At 37.9% G+C, this 27,197-nt stretch overlaps 1 protein-coding gene across 2 annotated transcripts in view; it reads left to right on the plus strand.

Annotated features, from left to right (window-relative positions):
- The window catches only part of DYNC2LI1 (dynein cytoplasmic 2 light intermediate chain 1), a 45,822-nt gene that overhangs the window by 13,827 nt on the left and 4,798 nt on the right, over window positions 1–27,197 (plus strand). The window contains exons 3-10 of one of the 2 annotated variants that reach the window (XM_082851791.1): window positions 8,320–8,354; window positions 9,705–9,774; window positions 11,918–12,006; window positions 15,963–16,149; window positions 17,082–17,150; window positions 17,749–17,826; window positions 21,463–21,539; window positions 22,142–22,212. In XM_082851791.1, coding sequence (XP_082707917.1) covers window positions 8,320–8,354; window positions 9,705–9,774; window positions 11,918–12,006; window positions 15,963–16,149; window positions 17,082–17,150; window positions 17,749–17,826; window positions 21,463–21,539; window positions 22,142–22,212 — 676 coding nt within the window. The remainder of the gene's footprint in view (window positions 1–8,319; window positions 8,355–9,704; window positions 9,775–11,917; window positions 12,007–15,962; window positions 16,150–17,081; window positions 17,151–17,748; window positions 17,827–21,462; window positions 21,540–22,141; window positions 22,213–27,197) is intronic. The other variant, XM_082851792.1, reaches the window with a different exon arrangement.

A 27,197-nucleotide genomic window follows, 5' to 3' on the forward strand; every position in this document is an offset into this window, starting at 1 on the left:
TCCATTCAGCAAGCCTGTGTCTTTTGGCTGAAGCATTTAATCCATTCACGTTTAAGGTAATTATCGATATGTGTGTTCCTATGACCATTTTCTTAATTGTTTTGGGTTTGTTTTTGTAGGTCCTTTTCTTTTGTGTTTCCCACCTAGAGAAGTTCCTTTAGCATTTGTTGTAGAGCTGGTTTGGTGGTGCTGAATTCTCTTAGCTTTTGCTTGTCTGTAAAGCTTTTGATTTCTCCATCAAATCTGAATGAGATCCTTGCCAAGTAGAGTAATCTTGGTTATAGGTTCTTCCCTTTCATCTAAGTATACCATGCCACTTCCTTCTGGCTTGTAGAGTGTCTGCTGAGAAATAAGCTGTTAACCTTATGGGAGTTCCCTTGTGTGTTATTTGTCGTTTTTCCCTTGCTGCTTTCATTAATTTTTCTTTGTCTTTAATTTTTTGTCAGTTTGATTAATATGTGTCTTGGCATGTTCCTCCTTGGGTTTATCCTGTATGGGACTCTCTGTGCTTCCTGGACTTGGGTGGCTATTTCCTTTCCCATGTTAGGGAAGTTTTCTGCTATTATCTCTTCAAATATCTTTTCAGGCCCTTTCTCTCTTCTCTTTCTAAGACCCCTATAATGTGAATGTTGGTGCATTTAATGTTGTCCCAGAGGTTTCTTAGACTGTCCTCTTTTCTTTTCATACTTTTTTCTTTTTTCTGTTCTGCAGCAGTGATTTCCACCCATCTGTCTTCCAGCTCACTTATTCATTCTTCTGCCTCATTTATTCTGCTATTGATTCCTTATAGTGTATTTTTCATTCCCGTTATTGTATTGTTCATCTCTGTTCTTTAAATCTTCTAGCTCTTTGTTAAACATTTCATGTATCTTCTTGGTCTGTGCCTCCATTCTTTTTCCAAGATCTTGGATCATCTTTACTATGGTTACTCTGAATTCTTTTTCAGGAAGATTGCCTATCTCCAATTCACTTGTTGTTCTACTGGAGTTTAATCTTGTTCATTCATCTGGAACATATTTCTCTACTGTCTCATTTTGTCTAACTTTCTGTGTTTATGGCCTCTGTTCCTCAGGCTGCAGGATTGTAGCTTCTCTCGCTTCTGGTGTCTGCCCCCAAGTGGGTGAGGTTGGTCCAGGGGCTTATGCAGGCTTCCTGGTGGGAGGGACTGGTGCCTGCCCACTGGTGGTTGGAGCTGGGTCTTGTCCCTCTGGTGGGTAGGTCCATGTTAAAGGGTGTGTTTAGAGATGGCTGTGAGATCAGGATGACTTTAGGTAGCTGGTCTGCTGATGGGTGGTGCTGGGTTCCCATCCTGTTGGTTGTTTGGCCTAAGGTGTCCCAGCACTGGAGCCTGCAGGCTGTTGGGTGGGGCCGGGTCTCAGTGCCAAAGTGGTGACCTCCAGGAGAGCTCACACCAATGAATATTTGCTAGGGCCTCTGCCACAAGTGTTGTTGCCCCCACAGTGAGCCACAGCTGACCTCCGCCTCCCCAGGAAATCCTCCAGGACCTTCCGGTAGGTCTGGCCCAGGCTCCTGTGGAGTCACTGCTTTGCCCTGGATCCCAGTGTACGTGAAACCTTGTGTGCGCCCTCCAAGAGTGGAGTCTCTGTTTCCCCCAGTCCTGTGGAGCTCCTGCACTCAAGCCCCACTGGCCTTCAAAGCCAAATGCTCTTGGGGCTTCTCCTCCTGAAGCCAGACACCCCCAGGCTGGGGAGCCTGACATGGGGCTCAGAACTCTCATTTCTGTGGGAGAACCTCTGAGATATAATTATTTTCCAGTTTGTGGGTCACCCACCCAGCGGGTGTGGGAGTTGATTATATTGTGAAAGTGCCCCTCCTACCATCTTCTTCTTTGTCTTTGTATGTAGAATATCTTTTTTGGTAGGTTTGAGTCTTTTTTTGTTGATGGTTGTTCAGCAGTTAGTTGTGATTTTGATGTTTTCATGGGAGGAGGTGAGCTCAAGTCCTTCTTCTCTGCCATCTTGTCTCTGCCTCTCACTGTTGGACCAAAAGAAGATAAAAAGTCACTTCCAGGGTGAGGCCTCAGGGGAAGAGGGAACTATCAGTATATCTCAGTGTCCTGGTGCAGCGTTCCACTGGTGGGACTTGAAATTTAATTGGTTTTCCAGTTGGGGAACCATCCTTGAAGCTGGCTCCCCATGTACCTATTGCTAATTTTTTCCACAATCCCCAACAGATGGTCAATGCAAATCTTCATGTGGTCAATTGTATCAAATCATCTGAAAGTACCCCTCTCCAGCCAAAGTCCTCCCATCTTTGAACCTTCTGTGTAGTCTGTACTGGTTATTCCTGGGGGCAGCTGCATAGCTACTGTCCCTCCCCAACATCTTGGGGACTCCCTTTGCATCTTTCTTGTGTTGGAGCTTCAGTTTCCTGGATCCTGTGTCTTCCGTTTTCTTGATTTACTCACTTATCTTTGTGGAGCACATTCTTTTGTAGTTTCCTGGGAAAGTATACATGGGTAGTAAAATTTTTGAGACCTTGCATATCTAAAATGTCTTTATTTTACCCTCACTCTGGATTGAAAGTTTATCTAGGTATGGAATTCTAGGTTGGAACAAGTCACTTAACCTCTCTTTGACCCTAGTTTCTGTGTGAGTCTGGATTTTCCTTTGGGAGTGACAGAAAACTCAATTCAAACTGACTTAGACACTGTCTTGAATAGTTGTTATCCCCTACACTATTATACTTTGTCTGTATTCCTCTTGTGATGTGTGTCATGAGATATCCTTTGTATTATTCATTTCACATGGTCAGGCTACAGTCTCTAGTATACGTCCATGAGATTACATGCATTCTGTTCATTTATTTTCTTTTTTAAAATTAATTTATTTAATTATTTTTGGCCGTGTTGGGTCTTCGTTGCTGTGCGTAGGCTTCATCCAGCTGTAGCAAGCGGGGGCTACTCCCTGCCACAGTGTGCGGACCTCTCATCACAGCGGACTCCCTTATTGCCGAGCATGGGCTCTAGGCACACAGGCTTCAGTAGTTGTGGCACATGGGCTCAGTAGTTGTGGCTTGCAGGCTCTAGAGCGCAGGCTCAATAGTTGTGGCACATGGGCTTAGTTGCTCCATGGCATGTGGGATCCACCCTGACCAGGGCTTAAACCTGTGTCCCCTGCATTGGCAGGCAGACTCTCAACCACTGTGCCACCAGGGAAGTCCCTGTTCATTTTTTTTCTTTTTTTAAGCTTTTTTTTTTTTAATTTATTTTCGGCCGTGTTGGGTCTTCGTTGCTGCACGCAGGCTTTCTCTAGTTGTGGCAGGTGGGGGTTACTCTTTGTTGTGGTGCGTGGGCTTCTCATTGTGGTGGCTTGTTGCAGACCACAGGCTCTAGGTTTGCGGGCTTCAGTAGTTGTGGCACGCAGGCTCAGTAGTTGTGGCTCGCGGGCTCTAGAGCGCAGGCTCAGTAGTTGTGGCGCACGGGCTTAGTTGCTCCGCAGCATGTGGGATCCTCACGGACCAGGGCTTAAACTTGTGTCCCCTGTATTGGCAGGCAGACTCTCAACCACTGTGCCACCAGGGAAGTCCCTGTTTATTTATTTTCATGCAAATGCATTTGTTTATGCTGCCACCACCTGCATGTTTGTAAGTTTCCATACAGATACATACAGTGTGCTGCATTTTTCCTCCTCTTCTGTCTCTTTTTATTCTTCACATTGATATTACACTCACTCATGCCACAGGTTTTGGTAATATATATAAGGTCATTTTGTTTTCCTGTGATAATACTGAACTTATTACTTGTAGTTTTGCACCTGTGGCTTTAATATATTATTCTAAGGCATTGTCTCAGCAGTTTTGTCCTATGAATTACATGGACCCTCTTCCATTATTCTCTTTAAAATTTTTTCTTAATATTATACCTAATGACATCTCAATTTATCCAGACCTTTCTCTCTTGTTTTCTGTGCTCTCATTTGATTGTCAAGTTTCTAGGCATGGTCTTCTGATCCTCTTGACATATGTTTCCTCTCTTTTCAAGGGATAATCATTCTGTGTAAACTATTAAATACAGAATGGATAAACAACAAGGTTTTACTGTATAGCTGAGGAACTATATTCAATATCCTGTAATAAACCATAATGGAAAAGGAAAAAAATAAAGCTTGCAGAAAAAAATTTTTTAAAGGGTTAATCATTCTAGTATTCCTGGAGTGTGGCCCAGAAAACTTTGTCATTGACTAGTCTTTCACTTCCCAGAGCTCACTTTCTCACCCTGAACCTGAATCTCTAGGTGGTAGAAAAGTGGGAAGGAAGCTATCTAGACCTCTACATTTTTACTTTTCCAGTTTCCCATAGTCTAAGATCTGGTTGTCAGAAGGTGCTTTCCAGGGTCCCTTAAAGGATAGCAAACACTGGGCACACATCTTCCACACACATCTTATCAATCGTGGTGCCTTTTTCTGCTGAGCCTGAAGATGACATCTGATCCACAGCATTGTAGGAAAGTGCTGGCGGTTGAGATACAACAATCTGTTTGTCGTTTCTGACCCTAGTAATGTCATTTATCTCCACACAGATTAGCAGAAGTCACCCAAAATCCATGGGTTGATAGGTGCACAGGTATAGCACACCCTTTAGATCAACAGAGAGCTAATTTCACATAGAATAATCATTTAAGTGTTGTGTACCATAAGGGGGCAGTTAATTAAGAAATAATGTTGATGACAGTATTAACATTCTCACTAAGACATGATTGAAAAATACCCAGATGAAAGAATTTTACATATGAAATGAATTATTTTATTTTTTATCCCCTAATATTAGAATAATTACATTTTGAAAACAATATTTAGACATTTTGTGCAAATTCATGGTCATGGAACCATTGAGCTTGAAGTTAATGAACTAATTTTATACTTAGCTAATACCATATTTAGTGTGAGTTAAAAAGTACTTATATTGATCTAGGAAAAATTATAATAGTAAATATAATTTTAAATATTTTAACTTTTATTTCATAATTTGAAAATATTAAGGTCTTCTACCTCAGTTGAATATAAAAGCCAGGATCCATTTAAATATCTAAGTCAGCATCTAAGTCAATAAGTCAGTATCTTAAATAATATTCATATTTTATATTCAGTTAGTTCACTTTTAGGAATCTCATTTAAGGAATAATTGAATTGTGCCAATGATGTTTGTCAAAGGGCTGTTTATTGTTGTGAAAAGGACAGCATATCCTTTGGAACACTTTAGTAGCAAGAGACCCCTCCCCACTGACTGTAAGTTTCCCTTGTTTAGCCAAGGATAAAAAAGGTTTTGGAAGTGGCCGTACAGAGCAGGAACAGATGCATCCTATCTTCATGCAGCTTTGCTTGGCCCACAGAGTTTCTGCCAGAGACGTAGAACTGCTGGTGACACTGTCTAAAAAAGGTTGAGGCTTGCAGATGCTGAAATTCATCTTATTTGGGGTTTATATTACAGACCTTCCTCAACTTACAATGGGGTTACATCCCAGTAAGCCTATCATAAGTTGAAAATACCGTCAGTCGAAAATGCATTTAATACATCTAACCTAACCTACATCATAGCTTAGCCTAACCTACCTTAAATGTGCTCAAAACACTTATATTAGCTTACAGTTGAGCAAAGTTATCTAACACAAAGCCTATTTTATAATAAGGTGTTGAATATCTCATGTAACTTATTGAATACTGTATTGAAAGTGAAAAACAGAATGGCTGTGTGCATACAGAATGGTTGTAAGTGTATTGGTTGTTTACCCTCGTGATCGAGGGGCTGACTGGCAGCTGCAGCCCACCATCATGAGAGAGTATATTAGTGCATATCATTAGCCCGGGAAAAGGTCAAAATTTAAAATTCAAAGTGTAGTTTCTACTGAGTCTATATCAATTTCACATCATCATAAAGTCAAAAAATCATAAGTGGAACTGTCCTAAGTTGGGGACTGTCTATTTTATGATATTTTATGTATATATAGTGTATATAATACTACTTTATTTCTGTGCTTCATGCTTCTACCTGTTAACAGACATGAGGCTTTCAGGAACTAACTTCTGCGTCAGTGAAGCTACATCTTCACCGGGCAGCGTCAGTGCTCAGGTAGCCTGAGCACCCCTCTGTTTCCAGCTGTGTCCCAGAAGGATGGATGGACGTTGGAGGCCTCTCACTAAAGCTAAAGAGTTACTCCTGTGGGGATTCCTAAAAAAGTGGTTAGAGAATGTGTTGTTGGTGTGATTTTGGAAGTGGTACAATTTCCAGTAGTGAAATGGTTCAAGATAGAACCTTGAAAGTGACATGTAGCAGAAGTAGAGTGAAGGAAAAAGTCTCTTGAGGAGGCAAAGGGGACTGAGAGGTCGGGGTCTTAGGTGGGTTGCCCATGCCCATGTGGGTGTGAAGTTAACAAGACTAACGACAGTAGCTGAGAGGGAGAGGGAGACTGTAAGCCAGAAGAGATGGCACCCATGAGGGTAGACTGATACAAGCCTCTAAGACTCTTGCCAGAGAAGAGAAGTAGAGTAATTGTTTACTCTACTGCTGTGATTGAAGTAATAGAAGGGAAGATGGGATTCATTTTGATAGTCTCTAAATGAACTTGTACTGTGTCAGTGCTTCTTGGACTAGGGAACCCGGGGGTCTGTGGATGCATTCTCAGAGCGCAACAGTTTACTAGTGAATTTTTAAAATTTGGATCATTATTTTAATGGTAATCTAAAAGTTGACTTCAGTGCCCAGAGTTGAGTTTATTTGGAATTCCACCAAGTAGTCTTATACATTTAAATGAAATTATAATAAAAATAATTTAAATCAACACTATGGGATCATGAGAACTTGAGAAAATTGGCTAGATATTATCTAAGATTCCTTCCAATTCTAAAATACAGTAATTCTGTATACTTTCTTGTACATAGAATACATTAATTTTTAGGTATTATAGTCCTCATTTATTTAAAACTTTAAAAATATTCTACATGTACACATTCGGTAAGGGATAATTAGAAGATCTTTATTTTCTTAAAAAAAATTAATCACCTACAAAGTTATCACCTGGAAACATTCACTGTTAACATGTGATGTCTCTCTGGATTCATTTTTGTATTTTTTTCTCTCTCTCTGTATCTATGCATATTATATATGTATGTGCGTCTCAAAGAAGTAGGAAAAGAAGCTTTTTAACTGAAAACAGGGTCATGCATAATCTATTATGCATGTCTTACCATGTCAGTATGTATATTCCTACGTCATCATTCCTGTTAGCTGCATGTTATTCCATTATACGGATTGCCGTTATTAATATAGCCAATCAGTTCCCTATTTGGGACATTTAGATTGTTTCTAGTTTTTCACTCTGATATAACACCTACCAATAAATATCCTTCAATAATATATATTTTTAGTACTATTCCAATTATTCATATATCTCATTACCAAAAAAAGTCATTCAATTTGATCATAGCCCAGATATAATCTGGAGTCATTTATTTATGATTATCTTTTTTTTTTTGGTAAATATTATAGCCTTCTTGGCTTAAAAAAACATGTATAATAAAATAATCTGTGTTTTTGGTAGAGTCCACAGTTTTCCACACTGCTTTCTTTGGATCCTGAAGGTTTCCTTCGGTAGAACTTTCCCCTTTGCTTCTCTTTTGTCTATTTTCTTGTAAGAGATTGTTTGTTTAAAAAAAATAGTTTTAAGAAAACAAACACAATGATTTAAACCACTGAGCCAGTCCCTGGTTAAGATGTGAAGTTAAGTTTCATGATTAGTGGCAGAGATGGGATATCCTATATGCCATCCTATATATCCTTACTCCTAAAAAGAAATTTAGAATAAATATATCTCCTAGAAATAAAACAAACCCAAAAAAGTACTCTAACCTGGTATCTGGATTGCTTACTTGGAACATATTTTCAACATGTCCTTTATTTGTATGTTATCTTTTTTTATTTCCACTTCAACAAATTGGAATTAAAACATGTTAGAAGACACTAATCATCAGCTTATCCAGTAATTAGCATTGATGAGTAGAGAGAAAATTTAAGACAGCTGCCAAGTTGACCACTAAAATGAGGTTTGATTTGCTAGTATTTGTCATCTGCGGGACTTTATAATTATAATAATAGCAGTGTAGTTGCACTCTGATGGAAAGTTGACAGTTAACTTTTTCTACTCATCAAACTTAGGAATAATTCTGAAAGTTTCTAGTTTCTAGTTTCCAGGTAATTTATCATTCAAGTGATTAAAAAGCTATTTTGGGCCACAATTATGAACAATAATAAAATTTTACATGTGGATGACATTAACACAGTATTTCTTTCTTTTTGAATTTCCAGGGAAAGACTACTATTATTCTAAGGTGTCTTGACAGGTAAGTGTTAGGTTAACCTCTAGACTACATTTGCTTTTTCTTGTTGTGTAGGGCAAGTTAGAATCTAAAAGACATATGGAAAGAGAATAATTTTGAGGCTGAAACAAAATATTTTAATTCTTAGTGAATCCTTATTATGGCTTTTACAATCTCCTTTAAAGATAAAACCAACAACAAGCAAAAAGAAATTGTACAGGATTAATATTGGATTTCCTTATTTGGGGGGAGAAATTAACATAATTACTCAGTCTACCATAGTACTTGCTTATTTTGGCTCTGCTACTCTGATATTTAAACTTTTTAGTTCTATCTAGTTCATGACTGTTTGAACATTAATTACAATCTTCGAATTGCTCATGGGTATACTTTTTTTTAAAACTTATTTATTGTTATTTTTGGCTGCATTGGGTCTTCATTGCTGCGCGTGGGCTTTCTCTAGTTGCGAGCGAGGGCTGCTCTTCTTTGCGGTGTGTGGGCTTCTCATTGCAGTGGCTTCTCTTGTTGTGGAGCACAGCCTCTAGGCATGTGGGCTTCAGTAGTTGTGTGGCTCTCGGGCTCTAGAGCGCAGGCTCGGTAGTTGTGGCGCACGGGCTTAGTTGCTCCGCAATATGTGGGATCTTCCCAGACCAGGGCTTGAACCCGTGTCCCTTGCATTGGCAGACGGATTCTTAACCACTGCGCCACCAGGGAAGCCCTCTCATGGGTTTACTTTTGAAGCACATTATTGGTCTTTAAACTGTGCATGTTACCATTTGTTTTATATACTTCCTAATCCTCTATACCATAGAAGCATGCCACCAGATTAAGATTTAGGATTATGATTGGTAGGTGTTGCAGGAAGTTGATAAGGAAAGTCTTGTTTGTTTCTAGCTCTCATTAGCTAAATGATGCCTACGTTTGAACCGTGATTTCAGATTGAGAACTGTATAAAAGTCTTTCATTGATGTTGCCGTTAAATTGATAGTCATTAGGTTCCCAGCTCCCCACATCAAGGCTGAGCACAAACCTGCTGTCAGTGCTTCCCACGTGGCCTGCATGCAGAGAGCTTGTGCCCTAACATGGCCACCAACACTGCCAGCACCTTCTCTACTCCCCCAACAGTGTTGCTAGGCGCTGACACTACATGCAGGTGCCATTATGCTCTGCAGTTGCTACTAAAGATGGTATTTTGAAGGCTTATTTAATTTTTGTATAAATTCTTAATCATTTTTATCTCAATGTGTTATACAAGGTGTAACTTCTCTACTAATCAAAGTTTTTAAGAGGAAGCAAAAATAAATCCGGTAAGATGATAGCGTAAGAAAATAATTCCACCCATGATGGTAATACTACCTGTCTTTTATTGTGCAGGGATGAGCCACCAAAACCAACCTTAGCCTTGGAATATACATATGGAAGGAGAGCAAAAGGACATAACATAGTGAGTGTCTTTTTGGTGATGCTGCGCTACACATACATGGAGAAGTGAGGATACTGACGTTGTATTTTATATTTTCCATCTTACCTACAATCATTGCACATATCCAGCTGTACACTTCATAGCTATGTACTTTTTAACTTAAATGCAACTCAGCACATATGAAGCCAACCTAACTGTGGGGAAATATTTTGGCCTTCTCATTTGTTATGTCTTAAAATGCTTGGATTCCTTTGTAACTTTATTGTACAGTTTTTTGGCATATTTTCTTCTTTCAAATGAGAATAACATCGTGAGTTATCTTCTGTCTCCAAAAAATCTGCTAAAAATATGAATTTGACCTGTGGAATATTTATGAAAAAATACTGGTCAAAATCCAGATTATTAGCATTTTTACAAATACATCTTGAAGTTGGTAATGCTATTTGAGACCACAGGCCCTAATTGGCTATAATCCTGTTTTCACTGTGTTAGTGTATCTAGAGGAAAATTAGACATTGTTCAGGGTACAGGGAGAACTTATAGTGTATGTTAGAGGAATACAAATTCCTAAATGGAATTCTCTTTTGGAGTTCTCATATGAAAAAGAGGTCTTTTAAAAATAAAATTAGATGTACGGAAGAACAATCTAGAATACAATAGAAGGTCCCATATCTCCCATAACAGAGGCAAATTTTTATAGATTGATCCAGTCCAAGTGTTTGATTATTAGACAGTATATATAAACAGTTAAAATGGGCTGTTGCTGCTTCCTGGATTCACCAATGCCAAGCTGGTTATTAAAGCTGTGAAATTAAAAAGAGAAAAGAAAAAAAGTAATATATTGAGATGGGGGAGGACTTTATTTTTGTGACTCACATGAATTTTGCATGAGTGATAAGCCTAGAAATGGAATTATCCTTTTCATGGGAAACTCTGAGACAACTTTCATAAGCTTAACTTTTAAGAGCTCTAAAAACTTTTCTTCATCCAGTTGTGAATCAAGGGAGATTTTCCAATGCAAACTTATTTCCCCCACAAACATTAATGATTCAAATAGCAACCGCAAAACGATTTTAATGGTTGAGATAACTTGTCAGAAATGCAAAATATATATATTCATCTAAAACTGCTTTAATGACCACCTGCCTCTTCCAAGTTCATGGTATTAGACACATAAAAACTCATGTGATTCTTTTTCACCTATTTGTTTCTGTTAAACTTTGTGCTATCAAGTTGGCCTTTTCCATATTCATTCAAAGATGGGCTTCACATCTTTCTCAGATTTAATGTCTCCTAAAAGTTCTAAGTGGAAGAGCTTTATCAGCTTCTCACACAATCTTGGTGTCCTGAAGGTTCCTTAGTATCTGGCCAGAGGCAGAGATGCCATCAGCTAGCTGGTGGTGTAGGAGAGCTGTCATGGAATAGATGGTCTTATTTCCAAGCTACCCAGCCCTTTGGCTGCCCAACCCTTTCAATCCCCTAGTGTTGGAGTCCTCTGAAAAGGGAAACAGTTGTTGAGTCTCTCCTTGTTCCCCCACCTACCGCTTGTATGGCCAGTGCCAGCCGGTCACATTCCCCAGGGAAGTCAGGCACAGACCAGCTGCTTATATACTATTGCCCGGGAAATCCCAGTCTGCAGCCCGGACTGCCACCTGTTCTTCCCGTTTCCTCATGTCTTGTCTGTGTGTCTGATTTATTTTGTGAGCTTCTGCCTCCCTCAATTAGGATGTTTTCCTGTTCAACTGTTTTATTTCTATCTAAAATTATAACTGTTTTCAAAAAGATAATTCCAAATGTGTTCAATTTGTTAATTTTATTTCTAATTTGAGTGAGTGTCCGCTACATGTGATATTTACAGAATTGGGGCACTGTTTAATGTCTTCTATTAGGTTAGGGTAGAATTAGGGCATTTAGTACACATGTACATTCTTAATGTTTCATTTTTGTTCTTTGGAATAGAGGTTTTGGTGCATTTTGAGGGATGGAATAGAGAAAGGAAAAAATTTCCTTTCCTTAACTTTCAAAAAATTGCCAAGAAATGGTCTTGAGGACTATAATATCTTGTATCCATAATTATTACTGGCTGGTACTAATGAAATATAAGAACTATTTAAAATGTAAAAACATCAAAGAACATTAATTTGAAAAAACCCTGTTTTTTCAGCCAAAAGATATTGCTCATTTTTGGGAACTAGGTGGAGGAACCTCTTTACTGGATTTAATCAGCATACCAATCACAAGTGACACCTTACGGTAAGTGTGGCCAGCTCCAGGAACAGTTGTTAGTTAAGTATCCAGTGGAGACCACAGGATGAATATGAGTAGGCTTTTGTGAACCAGAATTTTCAGGGACGGTTTTATGTTGCCTACAGTTCACTTCCTTTCTATGTGCTTAAACTGTAATGCTGTCAGAGATTTTAAAAGAACCAAGGTTCTGGCCTGTGCTGAAGTGAAATAGTTGGCATTCCAACTAGTAACATATTTTGCAAGCCTGCAAACAAACAAAATACGTCAAATAACACTTGGGCAATGAATTCACTTGGCAAAAATAAATTTGAAAACAATGATTTCTAACATCCATCCAAGCGTGAGCTAATTCAGCCCTGAGTTTTTCCTGCAGCTGGACATTATGTCTACTTTGAATTTAATGCTAATTAATACCATTGAAGCGTCATCCAGGGGAAGTCTATGAGTCAGAGGAGGAAGAAAGTCTCTTATTTGCTGACCTAAAAGAAACAGAACCTGAGGGAAAACCTCAAACTCTTTGGTGGTGTTTTCCTAACAGTGACTCCCACACGTGGCCAAATCAGATGTGGAAAACTGTCATCTTAGCTAAGGAAAACAAAATTTTTAAATCTGAAATATCTTACTCCTGTCAGAGTTTAACACAAACGGTTGTTGCTGCCTGGACCAAATACAAAGGGCTTGACAATTATTTGTTAAATTTCAGCCATTAAGATCTTTAGAGTATGGAATTATTTCTTGTTAACAGGATAATTGTTTTTCTATAACTAGCCGGTAATGTTGGCTTTATTTGTCCAGTGATTTTTTTTTCTTTTAAAGAAATATGATTTACTGTCTTTTACTTATTACAAACGTAATGTATGCTCATATGGAAAACTTGGAAAAATACTGAAAGGTACATAGAAAGTAAAAGCATCCTCAATCACATGAAAAAGAACTATCAACATATTGAGGTATTTCTTTCAGTGTTTTCAGTGTTCATAAATATACTTTGTACAGGTATGGGATATTGTATGTATATAGATTTAGATCTTGCTTTTTCACTTATAACCACCGTTTTCCCCTGACATTACTTTTCAGAATCATGGGATTTTACAGCTGTATAGTTTTCATTTGTCCTTTAACAGAGACAAATAATCGAAGCTGCCTGGGAATTCGGGCAGCTCACGGTGGTGTGGTTGTGAAGAGATGGTGCGGACGGGGAGGAGCTGAAGGACCCAGAGCTGCCAGCCAGCCTGGCCTGAGGCTGGCAGGACTGAAAAGGCCGGGAGCAGCTCTTACCTGGCCCTGACTTGCACTTCACCTTGCCATATTACCTCACCTCCCTTCTCTAGACCTCACGGGCTTGTAGAAATTCTGGTTTCTGCAGGAAGCCAAACCTCTCCAGTTTCTTTAATGCCTCACTTTGTGAGTCCTTGGTCTTCTTTGCCTGGAACCCCAGGGCAGCTGGAGCCTGCTTTAGGAGAGAAGAGGGGTCAGGGTTATGATGAACAGAGGGCAGGGGCGCCATAGGCCTGGGTCCAGAGTAGCTTGCTGAGTGATGGAAGAATTCATGGAAAGCATTTCACTCCTCATGTAGCTGCAAATCTCAGAGTGTTTTGTGGCTGGAATTAATTTGACATATAATTTCCTTATGTTGGACGAAGCCCAGCGACCTCAGCAGCCGTACCAGTGCTCTTAGATACTGTTTATCTTTAAGATGCCTGTTCATAGAATAATTATAGATGCACTGAACATTTCCACAGACCTTAGATAATTTGTAACAGAGCATTTCCTGCGGTCCACTTCCCTGTTTTAAAAGGTCGTGTTTTAAAAAAAATGTTTTTAGCTGTCATTTGCTATGAAGGTAAAAGTAACACAGATATTTCCAGTGCACTGGAAACATAAATCTTAATCTTAGAAAAAAGTTGAATAATCCATTTCTCCTTTGCTTAAAACAAAGTTATTTTCATTTGGAAAAAATGATAAATTTTATGTTATATATATTTTACCGCAGTTAAAAAAAGTTCAACCATAGTCCTCTCTTTTTTAAACATTAACCATACTAAAACTCTGAAAATATAGTATCCTCACTTATGTATATTCTGTTACAATTAAGCAAAACTGGTTCTGAGCTTATTAAAATGACATAGATGTAGTTGGCTAGAGAATTTAATGGCTCAATAATTTTATAGAAAATCTTGCTAATTAATGTCTAAAAAGACTACTTTCTGGATTTAGACCTATAGTATAGAATTTAGCTACTGTTCTGCTTTAATTACACAACACAGCTGATTTGCTCAAACTAAGCAAAATAACTTGACTATATTATAACTAGCATGTATTATAATTCCTTGCTATATCTACTAGCAGAATGTTTGCCCTGTTGATCAAAAACATATTGGCCCATGATTATGGTTCTACATACTTATTATGACCATTTTCTGAAATACTCCTATATTTGTTCGTTTTTTATTGTAACATATCATAACATAAAATTCACAGTTTTAGCCATTTTTAAATGTACAGTTTAGTAGCATTAAGTATATTCACGTTGTTGTGCAGCCATCACCACCATCCATCTCCAGAACATTTCATCTGCCCAGACTGAAACTGTACCCAATAAATAATAACTCCCTACTTCTCCCTTCTCCAGCCCCTGGCAACCACCATTCTAGTTTCTGTCTCTATGATTTGACTACTCTAGGTACCTTATGTAAATGAAATCATATAATACTTGTCCTTTTGAGTCTAGCTTATTTCACTTAGCATAATGTCTTTAAGATGCATCCATGTTGTAGCATGTATCAGAATTCCCTTCCTTTTTAAGGCTGAATAATAGTTCATTGTATGTATATGCCATGTTTTGTTCATCTCTTAACCCACTGATGGGCATCTGGGTCATTTCCCCCCTTTGGCAATTGTTAGTAATGCTGCTATGGACATTGGTATACAAATATCTATTTGAGTCCCTGATTTCAAAACACCCAGAAGTGGAATTGCAGGATCCTCTAATTTTTTGAGGAACCACTGTACTGCTTTCCACAGTGTCTGCTGTACTATTTTATATTCCCACTGGCAATGCACCAGGGTTCCAATTTCTCTATATCCTTACCAACACTCGTTATTTTCTGGGGGGTTTTGTTTATTTTTACTTTTATTTATCATAGCTATCCTAATGGGTGTGAAGTGGTATCTCATTGTGGTTTTGATTTGGGTTTCTCTAATGATTAGTGATATTGGGCCTCTTTTCATATGTTTATTGGCCATATGTATACCTTTAAATAGAGAAATGTGTATTTGAGTTCTTTGCCCTTTTTAAATTGGGTTGTTGTTGCTGAGGTTAGATTTACATGAACATGAGCACACATGCATGTGGTCACCGTGGTGGTGTGTGTGGTGGCCAAGGGTGTGCTTTCAGAGAGGCAGCAAGGTACAGCAGAAAGGCACGTGGCTCTGGATGTAAATACCAGCTCTACAATTTACTAGTTATATGAATCTGTGCCTCAGATTTCTAATCCATAAAATGGCCGTCATAACATCTTCTAGGAAGTGTTGTTGTTAAGAGTAAATAAGGTAGGTAGTCCTCCTAGCAAGGACCATCAGTAAATCTGTTTTCTTCTCCTTCACCAGGTTGTTGCATTGTTGCTGCTGCTGTGATTATTATTTTTGCTTCCCTTCTTTGGAGCACACAGCAAAAGTGGATCTAAATATGGCATTGTTGGACCCAATTACTTGCCGATTATTTGAACTGGATTATTACTAGTTCAAACAAAAACTTCAGTTGTGACACTTAAATATCACTAGGGAAAAGCACTAGAATAAATAAGGCTATAATTCTGGCATTTTTTTCTTAGGACATTGCTGGGGTTTTTTTTCTTAAACTATAGTGTTATTTTTAGAAAATAAATTTCGGTATAGTATGGCTTCAAACAGTAATTATTTTGACTCTTTTTTTTTTTTGAAACATGTTTTTATTTCTTTAGGACATTTTCTATTGTTCTTGTTTTGGACCTTTCGAAACCTAATGACCTTTGGCCCACCATGGAAAATCTGTTGCAAGCCACAAAACTTCATGTAGATAAAGTGATGCTGAAACTGGGGAAGAAAAATGCTAAAGCAGTTTCTGAAATGAGACAGAAGATATGGAGCAATATGCAGAAGGACCATCCAGTGAGTTACTGTTGGGATTATCCCTAGAATTCTTAGCCCCATATACAGTTAAAGATAACATCACAAACAACTTCTTTAGATTTTTATGCATGAGTTGAAATTCATTTCATGTAGATGAACCTGTTCACTGGAAAATTATAGCAATTTAATAAAACCTCAGCAAGGGCAAAACAAGGAAAAAGATTTCATATGTCTTCTTGTTAGACATCTACTGTGATTGTTATGGCATATTACACCAATCAAAAGGAATAGAGTTTTAAAGTAGTAGTTTGATACTGATTTTATAATCTCTGTAAAATGAAGATAAAAAACCCGGTTGTACAAATGTCACCTGGCAAAGGCTAGGTAAGACTACAATTTTAAGCAAGGAATAGAATTTTAACAACCTTTACCGTCACTATACTTTACATTCATTTAGTGTCTGTCACATAATCAATATCTTTTTATCATCTGATAATTAATTAAACTATAAACTTGCAATATGATAACACAAGTAAGTCCTTTATATACAATCATGAATGTCATCTTCTAGAAAACCAAGAGCAGTATTTTATATTGCCCAGAGTTTATGTGAGTGCGTTTTACAAAGGTAATATCAGAACAAAACTGATAGTTTATGGTTCCCATGTATAAATGTTATTGTAACAAACAGTTAATACGAAATAATAAAAAAAAAAACCAGGAAGGTGACATATTTAAGAAAATAAAAGGATACAACATGAAGAATAAATATCATAGTTTAGGGAATTGTCATTTCTAGTTTTATGCTTGAGAAATGTATTGATAGTTTAAGAAATTCAATATTGAAACAACCTCTGTGTCAAGCAAACAATGTCAACATTATGGGAAGATTTAAAATGATATAAGTGGAAATTGATGAATACATAGTAATAAACAATTATAATGAATCAATGAAATATGTTTGTTAACAGGATCGTGAATTAATTGACCCATTTCCAATTCCTCTGGTCATAATTGGAAGTAAATACGATATTTTTCAGGTAAGCTCTTCCACTTCTAGTTGAGCTTGTTGTACTTGCATGCCTAGGCTTTATAGGAGAGGAACAAAAGTAATAATGAAATGAGAAAAATGACTCTGAGAGGGAGAGGTCAAGGGGTCACACATCTTAAAGATTTTGGAAAAGAGGATATAGTTGGGAAAGAGAAAATAGGTAAGGAACAGTAAATACAGTGGAATGGGGATATGGCAGAAGATTTAGAAACTGAATCCAGTCCAGTCACCAAGGGACAGGGCCTATGTCCCAACTTTTAAATCTAAGAAAGTAGAAAATTGGTTTCTTCTTATCTTTGCTTGTCAGAGAATCCTTGGGGTATTCCGCACTAGAAAATGTGTGCTTATATCTAAATTCTATTGAGCTAAGTGTTTAAACAAGGAAAGATCTGGTAGCTGCAGCTCTAGAAGGCTGCAGCTACTGTTCAGCTCTCTATAGAAACAAATGCCAAGGTAATGGAATCCTACTCAAGGTATGTTCCAAAAAATAAATAAGAAAATCTATTTCTGTATTGAATAATTTGCACCTTTCTGCTACAGACACTAGTTGTCTCAACTTTTTTCTTTTTAATAACATATTTCTTCAGGATTTTGACTCTGAGAAGAGGAAGGTAATATGCAAGACACTTCGATTTGTTGCACATTATTACGGAGCATCATTAATGGTTTGTACGTTTCCTATCCTTTGGGTTTGAACGGACAGTAACAAATTTGGAAAGATTAGCAGCTTGGTGCACAGTCATGAATGCTAATGCTTTTACTAATGCATGTCATTCTCTCCTTTCCCATTGCCTCAAAACCCTCTTGTTACAGAGTGTTTATAATGTATTTCTAGAACACACTCTGCTAGATGGCCTACCATTTCTTTGAAGCAAAAGTTCTAAATTTCTAATAGCCATAAACCCCCATCAATCTTAAAGAGATAAATTGGTTGTTTATTTATTTATGTTTTAGTTTCCCCTTAAAAATTAGAATCTATGTTCTCTTAAAAGAAAAGAGAAAAAGACTAACAATTTTTTTAAAACTTAAATGCTGTTTGTTGTAGAGGTTAAAAATATGAACTTGGGAGTCATGCTGCCTGGGCAACCATTTACTAGATATGTGGTCTCAGACAAGTCACTTAATCTCACTGAAGCCTCAGTCTCCTGGTAAAATGGACAAAACAATACCTTCTTCATAGGGTTGTTGTGAGGATTAGTAGCCCGAGTACTGTGAAATGCTTAGCACAGGGTCTGACACAAAGTTCAGTAAAGGCTGGTTCTTTGTTTTTGTTTTTGCGGTACGCAGGCCTCTCGCTGCTGTGGCCTCTCCCGCCGCGGAGCACAGGCTCCGGACGCGCAGGCCCAGCGGGCACGGCCCACGGGCCCAGCCGCTCCGCAGCATGCGGGATCCTCCCGGACCGGGGCACGAACCCGCATCCCCTGCATTGGCAGGCGGACTCTCAACCACTGCGCTACCAGGGAAGCCCAAGGCTGGTTCTTATAATTACTGTTACATCATCTTCCACAGCAGGACCAAATGTTGCTGGATATCCTCTAACACAATAAAACATAAACGCATTTTTTATTAAAAAAAAAAAAAGGAAAAACTTTCTTCCCATTTGAATGGTCTCTTTTTCCCTCTAAATCAGAGGAACCTGTAGAAAACATGGCCTAGGCCCCAGCCTTCGTGGCTAGTATATTAAGATGAAAAGTAATAAATATGATCTGTATTTAAAATTTTTATACTTTTCACAATGCTCCAAATATATTTTATTATGTATTTTCTTAAAAATCATTACCTTTTATGTTTGTACTGTATCTGCTTACATATTAGGTTGACAGAGTACTTTGGAAATATTCTTTTTTAAAAATTCTTTTTCATATTCTTTTCCATTATGGTTTATTATGGGATATTGAATATAGTTCCCTGTGCTGTACAGTAGGACTTTGTTGTTTATCCATTCTGTATATTATAGTTTGCCTCTGCTAATCCCGAACTCCCAATCCAACCTTCCCTCACCAACCTCCCCCCCTTGGCAACCACAAAAATATTCTTTATTGTTTTGAAAAAGATATGACGAATTTAAAGTAAATTACTCATTCAGAGTACAGAAGCAAAGACCATGGATCTTGTAGTTTCTTACTTTCACCACTAGATAAGGCCCCATACTTCTGGTTAGTTCGCTGAGGGAAATCCCTATCTTTCTTTAGGAACAGATCCCATTTGATGATCCATCAGGGCCAGTCTGGTCTTACGGATACAAATTTAGGTGAAGTCAGGTCAACCCAGGCCACAGCAGGTCTGCAGTTAACCATGGTTCAAAAGACCCTAGAAGGTCAGGGACTAGGGAAAGGATTTGAGACTCCTTCATCTCAGCTTTCAGTAAGCCAGAGGGTTCAGAGGTTGGGGTTATAAGAGCACTCTGGACCACCAGGGGAACCATAAAGCTTTTCTAGCTTCCCACACCAAGAAGAAAGCAGCCAGAGTTATCAAAGCCCCACCTTTCAGTTTCACTTCCACTCTTAACCCTACAGCCCAGACTTGGGTACTGCTTTACAAGGTTCAATGATACTCAGCAGTCTTTTTTTTTTTTAACACTATAGTTTATCCTTTATAATTCAGTCAAGAATACTGGTTTGATAGTATGAGCAATCTAATCAAGTTAACAAAAACAAACAAACAAACAAAAACATTGGTAAGTAGAACCAGATTCAGTGGAGAGCCAACAGGATGTTAGGGGACTTAGAATTATGATGTATGAGGAACAGTATAAAATTATATTCTGGCATCGGGATTGTGATAACACTCTTCAAACATTCGAAGGACTGATCCACGGAAAAGGGATTAAATATATTCTTTGCTTTCTTAGAGTCAACAACAAGGAATCAATAGAGCTTAGTTCAAATTAAGAAAGAAATTTCTAATGCTACCATTATCTGAAAATGGAATGAGTTGCTTTTGGAGATTATGAGTTCCCAGGCATTGAGTTCATAAGTAAAAGCTCTACAGCTATTTCTGGAGGATGTTTTCAAGGCAGTTGATGCAGTAGATGGGGGTGGGGTTGAGTTAGAAAACTTCCCACGTCCTATGAAAGACATTTGTGACGAGGTTTTTTTCCTCGCCATATAGGGAACATAATAGATAATATAATAATGATGATGATGAAAACTTGTGTTTTTAAAATTCAACTAAAGTTTTCATATTAGAAAATTGTCTCAGTGGAAGCCTAAAATTTTTCAATTTTTAAAAATAAATGTATCAGGGGCTTCCCTGGTGGCGCAGTGGTTGAGAGTCCGCCTGCCAATGCAGGGGACGCGGGTTTGTGCCCCGGTCCGGGAAGATCCCACATGCCGTGGAGTGGCTGGGCCCATGAGCCATGGCTGCTGAGCCTGCGCGTCCGGAGCCTGTGCTCCGCAACGGGAGAGGCCACAACAGTGAGAGGCCTATGTACCACATGCATGCGTGCATAAATAAATAAATAAAATCTTATATATTCACATGAGTGTTCTCCTTTGAATGTTTTCCCTGGAGCCTGTTCTTAATCCAGAATGAATATTATCCTGAAAATTGAACCCTGTACATTATAATTACATCTCATTTTGGTTCAAGATTGTTTTTCCCACTTTCATACATCTTGGTCATTCTTATTTGGCTGGGTGACTTTGGTATTTCCAAAAATCAAATTAGTCTTAAAAGATTTGTAGGGTAACCATATGTCCTAGTTTCACCTGATTTCTCAGATTAATGATTAATAGTAGCCACCCCGTTTCGTTCTCTAAAATGTTCTGGTTATGATCATTCTAGTTATAGACCACCACTGAGAATACTCAGTAGCTTATTTTGCAGGTTCCAAAGGCAATTCAGAAGAGAAGTTAAAAAATGGTTTTAGTGAGTATCAGTATCTGTTGGACTAATCTGCAACTCCCACATTAACTGCTTTGAAGACAGTCATATGCCCTTAGATGAAAAAGTTATTTATGATGCATACCTCCTACTTTTTTAACCAACCAGATTGCAGTTTGGCAATGATTACGATCCATTTGTGGGAGTAGCGGAAATGATCAGTGCATAAAAACAAGTCCATTCAATTATCATGCACTCATGAAGTTTGAAGAGTAAGTTAAAACAAATTTACTGAGATTTTTCTTTCCCTTTATTCAAAGGTTTTGTTTTGCTTACTGAAACACAAGTATTGTTGGACAAATAGATAGTATTCCTCTCTGCAATCTGTACTTGTTCAAAGCCATATTTATTTTACCTGTTTCTGTGATTTGAAAGCAGAGCATGTAATTTATTCTCCTGATTAATTTTCTTTCTAGTTTACCAGTAAATCAGAAGCTCTATTACTAAAAATACGTGGAGTTATTAACCAGTTGGCATTTGGCATTGACAAAAGGTACTGTTAAAATATTTTTTAAATATCTTTTTATCTTTTTTTTTGGCTGCTGTTATTGTCTCATCTGATTATTGTTCTCACAAGTCTTTTGCTTCTTGACCAGGAAAGTGCCTCAGATGACTGTTCTTAGAGATAATTTCATATTGTCTCCTGCTTCTTATATTGTTTAAATATTTATCAAATTTTACAACTAAAATGTTATATAATACTTAGTTTGAGACTAAACAATGATACTATTATACTTGTTTCCCTGATTTCTTTTACTTCTTTTCCCTCATTTCAGTAGCCTTCCCGCTATTATCACTTTTTTATATTGATTAGAAGTGGAATCAATCATTTTAGTGTGTTATTTTTCTTAACCTTGCTACTTTCCTTGGTTTTGATTTGAGGTAATTTGCGTCTATCATTTTTTTTCTCCTATAATACATTTATTAGTGCTCTACTTTAATTTTTGGAATCATATTAATATTCATTCATTCATTTTGAGCAATGCTGTCACCAGTGGCTAGATATAAAACTTGGCTCTTGTATTTACCATAGAGAGTGGCAGGATATTTGGTTGCTAAACTTAATTGGATTCTTTTTTCTTCTTATCCATGTAGCAAATCAACATGTGTGGATCAGAATAAACCACTGTTTGTCACAGCAGGATTGGATTCTTTAAGTCAAATAGGTTGGTGAACTTATTAAGATTGTTCAGTGGTTTTTTAATTGCTTATTGATTTTGTCCTACTCCCTGTTCACTTCATCTCCAACATCTCCTAACTCTAACCATCATTTCCGGTTTCATTATTGTTGCTGTTATTCTTTGTATACACAGTATTGATGCAAAATGCATCACATTGACATATTTGTGATGGAAGGGATGTTGTCACATAAGAGACTGATTTCTAATCTATATTCCACTATATCTATATAGATCTATATATAGATCTATATATAGAAATCTATATATAGATTTCTAATCTATATTCCACTAAAAATTTTGCATGTATTTTCTTTCCCTCACTGATTTCCAGATACTTTTAAATTTTAGCTCCTTGCGTTTAGAAGAAAACCAGAAGCATAGAGTGGTCAGGAAATTCAAAGCTATATATTATGGGCAATGATGAAAAATCTGAGATTCAAGTGTTGGAATAAATCAAAAAGAACACAGTTGCACTAACTAGGTATGCCTTAATTTTTCATTATGAAAAATTGCCTCTCATCCAATGGGATGTGTTTCCTAAACTTACAGATGTCCTAGACTCATGAAGCAAAAGAAATATCAAGCGTTTATGTAGGCAAGCTCCTTATCTTCTCACAGAAGCTATTTTCATTGTGGAGATTCTCAGGCCTAGCAACTCTATATGCTGGGGTTGGCGTAGTTTGGTTTTAACACTCTAATAGACAATAATTTTCTTTTTTATTTCCCATCCCCCGTTACTCTTACAAGCTAAAGTTGACTTGACTTCAAATGTAGAGATCTTTGTCATGAGATTGTAGATTGAATTGGAATGAAAAGAATAGAGGTATTAATGAGTGATTATAAATACTGATTTTTATAATACTTATTATTACCAATTTAATTTCATTAGCAGTGAGAATCACTGCAATGATAGATAATGCTGATGGAAATCTTTTGCCCATGTAAGTAGTTGGAGGTCAGAAAAGGATTGAAAAATACTGAATTTAAAAAATCATGGAGGGACTTCCCTGGTGGCACAGTGGTTAAGACTCCACGCTCCCAATGCAGGGGGCCAGGGTTTGATCCCTGGTCAGGGAACTAGATCCCACATGCATGCAGCAACTAAGAGTTCACATACCAGAACTAAGGAGCCCGCCTGCTGCAACTAAGACCCAGTGCTATCAAATAAATACAATAAATTTTTTAAAAATCATGGAGCTTGGACCCCATCAAAATTAAAAACTTTTGCTCTTAAAAGCCCATGTGATGCCACGGAGCGGCTAGGCCCATGAGCCATGGCCACTGAGCCTGCGTGTCCAGAGCCTGTGCTCCACAATGGGAGAGGTCACAACAGTGACAGGCCCGTGTACCGCAAAAAAAAAAAAAAAAAAAGCCCATGTGAAAAGGATAAAAAGACATGCTACAATCTGGGAGAAAGTATTTTCAAACTACATATTTTACAAAGGACTAGTATCTAGAATATATAAATAACAGTAAAAAAAAAAATCCAATTAGAAAATATGCAAAAGAGGACTTCCCCAGTGGGGAAGACTCCACGCTCCCAATGCAGGGGGCCCAGGTTCAATCCCTGGTCAGGGAACTAGATCCCGCATGCATGCATCAACTAAGAGTTCACATGCCGCAAGTAAGAAGTCCACATGGAGCTTCCCTGGTGGGGCAGTGGTTAAGAATCCTCCTGCCAGTGCCCGGAACACGGGTTCGAGCCCTGGTCCGGGAAGATTCCACATGCTGCGGAGCAACTAAGGCCATGCGCCACAACTACTGAGCCTGCACTCTAGAGCCCGTGAGCCACAAGTACTGAGCCCATGTACCTAGAGCCCGTGCTCTGCAACAAGAGAAGCCACCACAATGAGAAGCCCATGCACCACAATGAAGAGTAGCCCCCGCTCGCTGCAACTAGAGAAAGCCCATGCACAGCAATGAAGACCCAATGCAGCCAAAAAAAAAAAAAAAAAAAAAGTCCACATGGTGCAACTAAGAAGTCTGCCTGCCGCAACTAAAGATCCCATGTGCCACAATTAAGACTTGGTGCAGCCTAGATAGATAGATAGATAGATAGAAAGAAAATATGCAAAAGACATGGCCAGATATTTCACTAAAAAGGATATACAAATGGCAAATAAGCACATGAAAAGATGTTTAATATCATTAATCATTAAGGAAATGCAAATGAGATATCACCACACACTTAATAGAATAGGTAAAATAAAATATAGTGATAACACCAGATGCTTGTGAGGGGATGTGAGGAAACTGGATCACTCATACATTGCTGGTGGGGATGTAAAATGGTACAGCCACTCTTGAAAACAGTTTGATGGTTTCCTATAAAACTAAACTTGCAGCTACCAAATGACCTAGAAATTGCAGTGTTGGGCATCTATGTGGGAGAAATGAAAACTTATGTTCACATAAAAATCTGTACACAAATGTTCATGACAGCTTTATTTGTAATAGCCCAAAAGTGGAAACAACCCAGATATCATTCAACAGGTAAGTGGATAAACTGTGGTATATCCCTACCATGGAACACTACTCAGCAATAAAAAAGAACAAACTATTGATACATACAGCAACTTGGGTGAATCTCCAGGGAATTATACTAAATTTTAAAAGCCAATGAGAAAAGGTTACGTACAATATAATTCTATTTATATAAAATTTTGGAATGAAAAAATTTTAGAAATGGAGGAAAGATTAATGGTTGTCAGAGGTTAGGGACAGAACTGTAGGTAGGGAGGTAGGGGGAGGAATCAAGGAGGTAGGTGTGGTTATAAAAGGGCAACACAAGGGATCCTTCTGGGAATGGAACTGTTCAGTATCTTGACTGTGGTAGTGGATATATGAACCTACAAAGGTGATAAAATTCTGTACAATACACACACACACACACACACACACACACACACACACACACAAATACACACAAACGAGGACAAGGAAGAGACTTGGGAAATCTAAATAAGATCAGTGGGTTATATCAGTGTCTTACTCACCAAAGTGGTAAGGAGGCCCTGAAAGATCAAGAGTGAAACAGTCTTAGTGAACAATGTAGATGCTAGAATAGAAAGAATGACAAATCTCAGACTGTGGGTTGAAAATTGCCAAGAAGTGGCAGCATATTTTCAAATTTTTCATATTAACTTAATTTTTTTAAAAACACTGTAATTGTTTTATTTTTCAGGTTCATTTTGAAAGGCAGTATTCATTAGGGTATATATTTTGGCAGTTTTTAAGAGGGACTTTTAAAAAATTTATGTATATTTATTTTTGGCTGTGTTGGGTCTTTGTTTCTGTGCGAGGGCTTTCTCTAGTTGTGGCAAGCGGGGGCCACTCTTCATCACGGTATGCGGGCCTCTCACTATCGCGGCCTCTCTTGTTGTGGAGCACAGGCTCCAGACGCGCAGGCGCAGTAGTTGTGGCTCACGGGCCTAGTTGCTCCGCGGCATGTGGGATCTTTCCGGACCAGGGCTCAAACCTGTGTCCCCTGCATCGGCAGGCGGATTCTCAACCACTGTGCCACCAGGGAAGCCCTAACTTAATTTTAAATTAACTTAACTTATACAAGCAATACCTAAAGACATTCTCCATATAAAATCTTGAAATAGTATATATTAGGATCAAGTTTAATATTCCAGACCATTTTCTATATATGTGAATGTGGTATAGAAAAAACTTTTTTTGTTTTTTAATGTAATTTTTATTTTACATTGGAGTATAGTTGATTTACAATGTTGTGTTAGTTTCAGGTATACAGCAAAGTGATTCAGTTATACATATACATATATCCATTCTTTTTTCAGATTCTTTTCCCATATAGGTTATTACAGAATATTGAGTAGAGTTCCCTGTGCTATACAGTAGGTCCTTGTTGATTGTCTATTTTATATATAGTAGTGTGTATATGTTAATCCCAAATTCCAAATTTATCCCTCCCCCACCTTACCCCTTTGGTAATCCGAAGTTTGTTTTTGAAGTCTGTGAGTCTATTTCTGTGTTGTAAGTAAGTTCATTTGCCTCATTTTTTTAGATTCCACATATGATATCATATGATATTTGTCTTTCTCTGACTGACTTACTTCACTTAGTATGATAATCTCTAGGTCCATCCACATTGCTGCAAATGGCATTATTTCACTCTTTTTATGGCTGAGTAATATTCCATTGTATATATGTACCATATCTTTTTTTTATTGGAATATAATTGCTTTACCATGTTGTGTTAATTTCTGCTGTAGAACAAAGTGAATCAGCTATATGTATACATATATCCCCTCCCTCTTGGGCCTCCCTCCCACCCGCCCCCAACCCATATGATGACCCCATGCTCTAGGTCATCACAGAGCACCGAGCTGAGCTCCCTGTGCTATACAGCAGCTTCCCACTAGCTATCTATTTTACACATGGTAGTGTGTATATATCAGTGCTACTCTCTCAATTCATCCCACACTCCCCTTTCTCCACTGCGTCCACAAGTCCATTCTCTACGTCTGCATCTCTTTTCCTGCCCTGCAAATAGGTTCATCAGTACCATTAGAAAAAACTATTTGTTTTAATATAATTGTATCATTCTATATCATTTTGAAGTTTTCCTTTTTCCATATTAATGCTACATGTAAGTCTGTTTGGTACTTTGACTGCTGGGTAGTGTTATAGAGCATGGCTGTGCATAGTAATTTAGTTCATTATACCTCTATACCTCTATTGATGGACATTTCGGTTGTGGCCAATTTTTTACTAATACAAGTGATGCAGCCATGTGAAATCCTTAATCCTTAATGCATGTATGCAGGTATTTCTAGGGTAAACACCCAAAACTGGAATTGCTGGTTAATAGAGTGTGACCTTTTTTAGTATTTTCATAGTATTCACTAGTGCCTTATTACTCTCTGATTTAGCTGTCCCAATTTGCATTCTACTCATTAGCACATAAGAATAACTGTTTCCTTACACATTCATGAACACATGAG

Source organism: Leucopleurus acutus, assembly GCF_964270905.1.
Source record: "Leucopleurus acutus genome assembly, chromosome: 12".
Taxonomy (NCBI): Eukaryota; Metazoa; Chordata; class Mammalia; order Artiodactyla; family Delphinidae; genus Leucopleurus; species Leucopleurus acutus.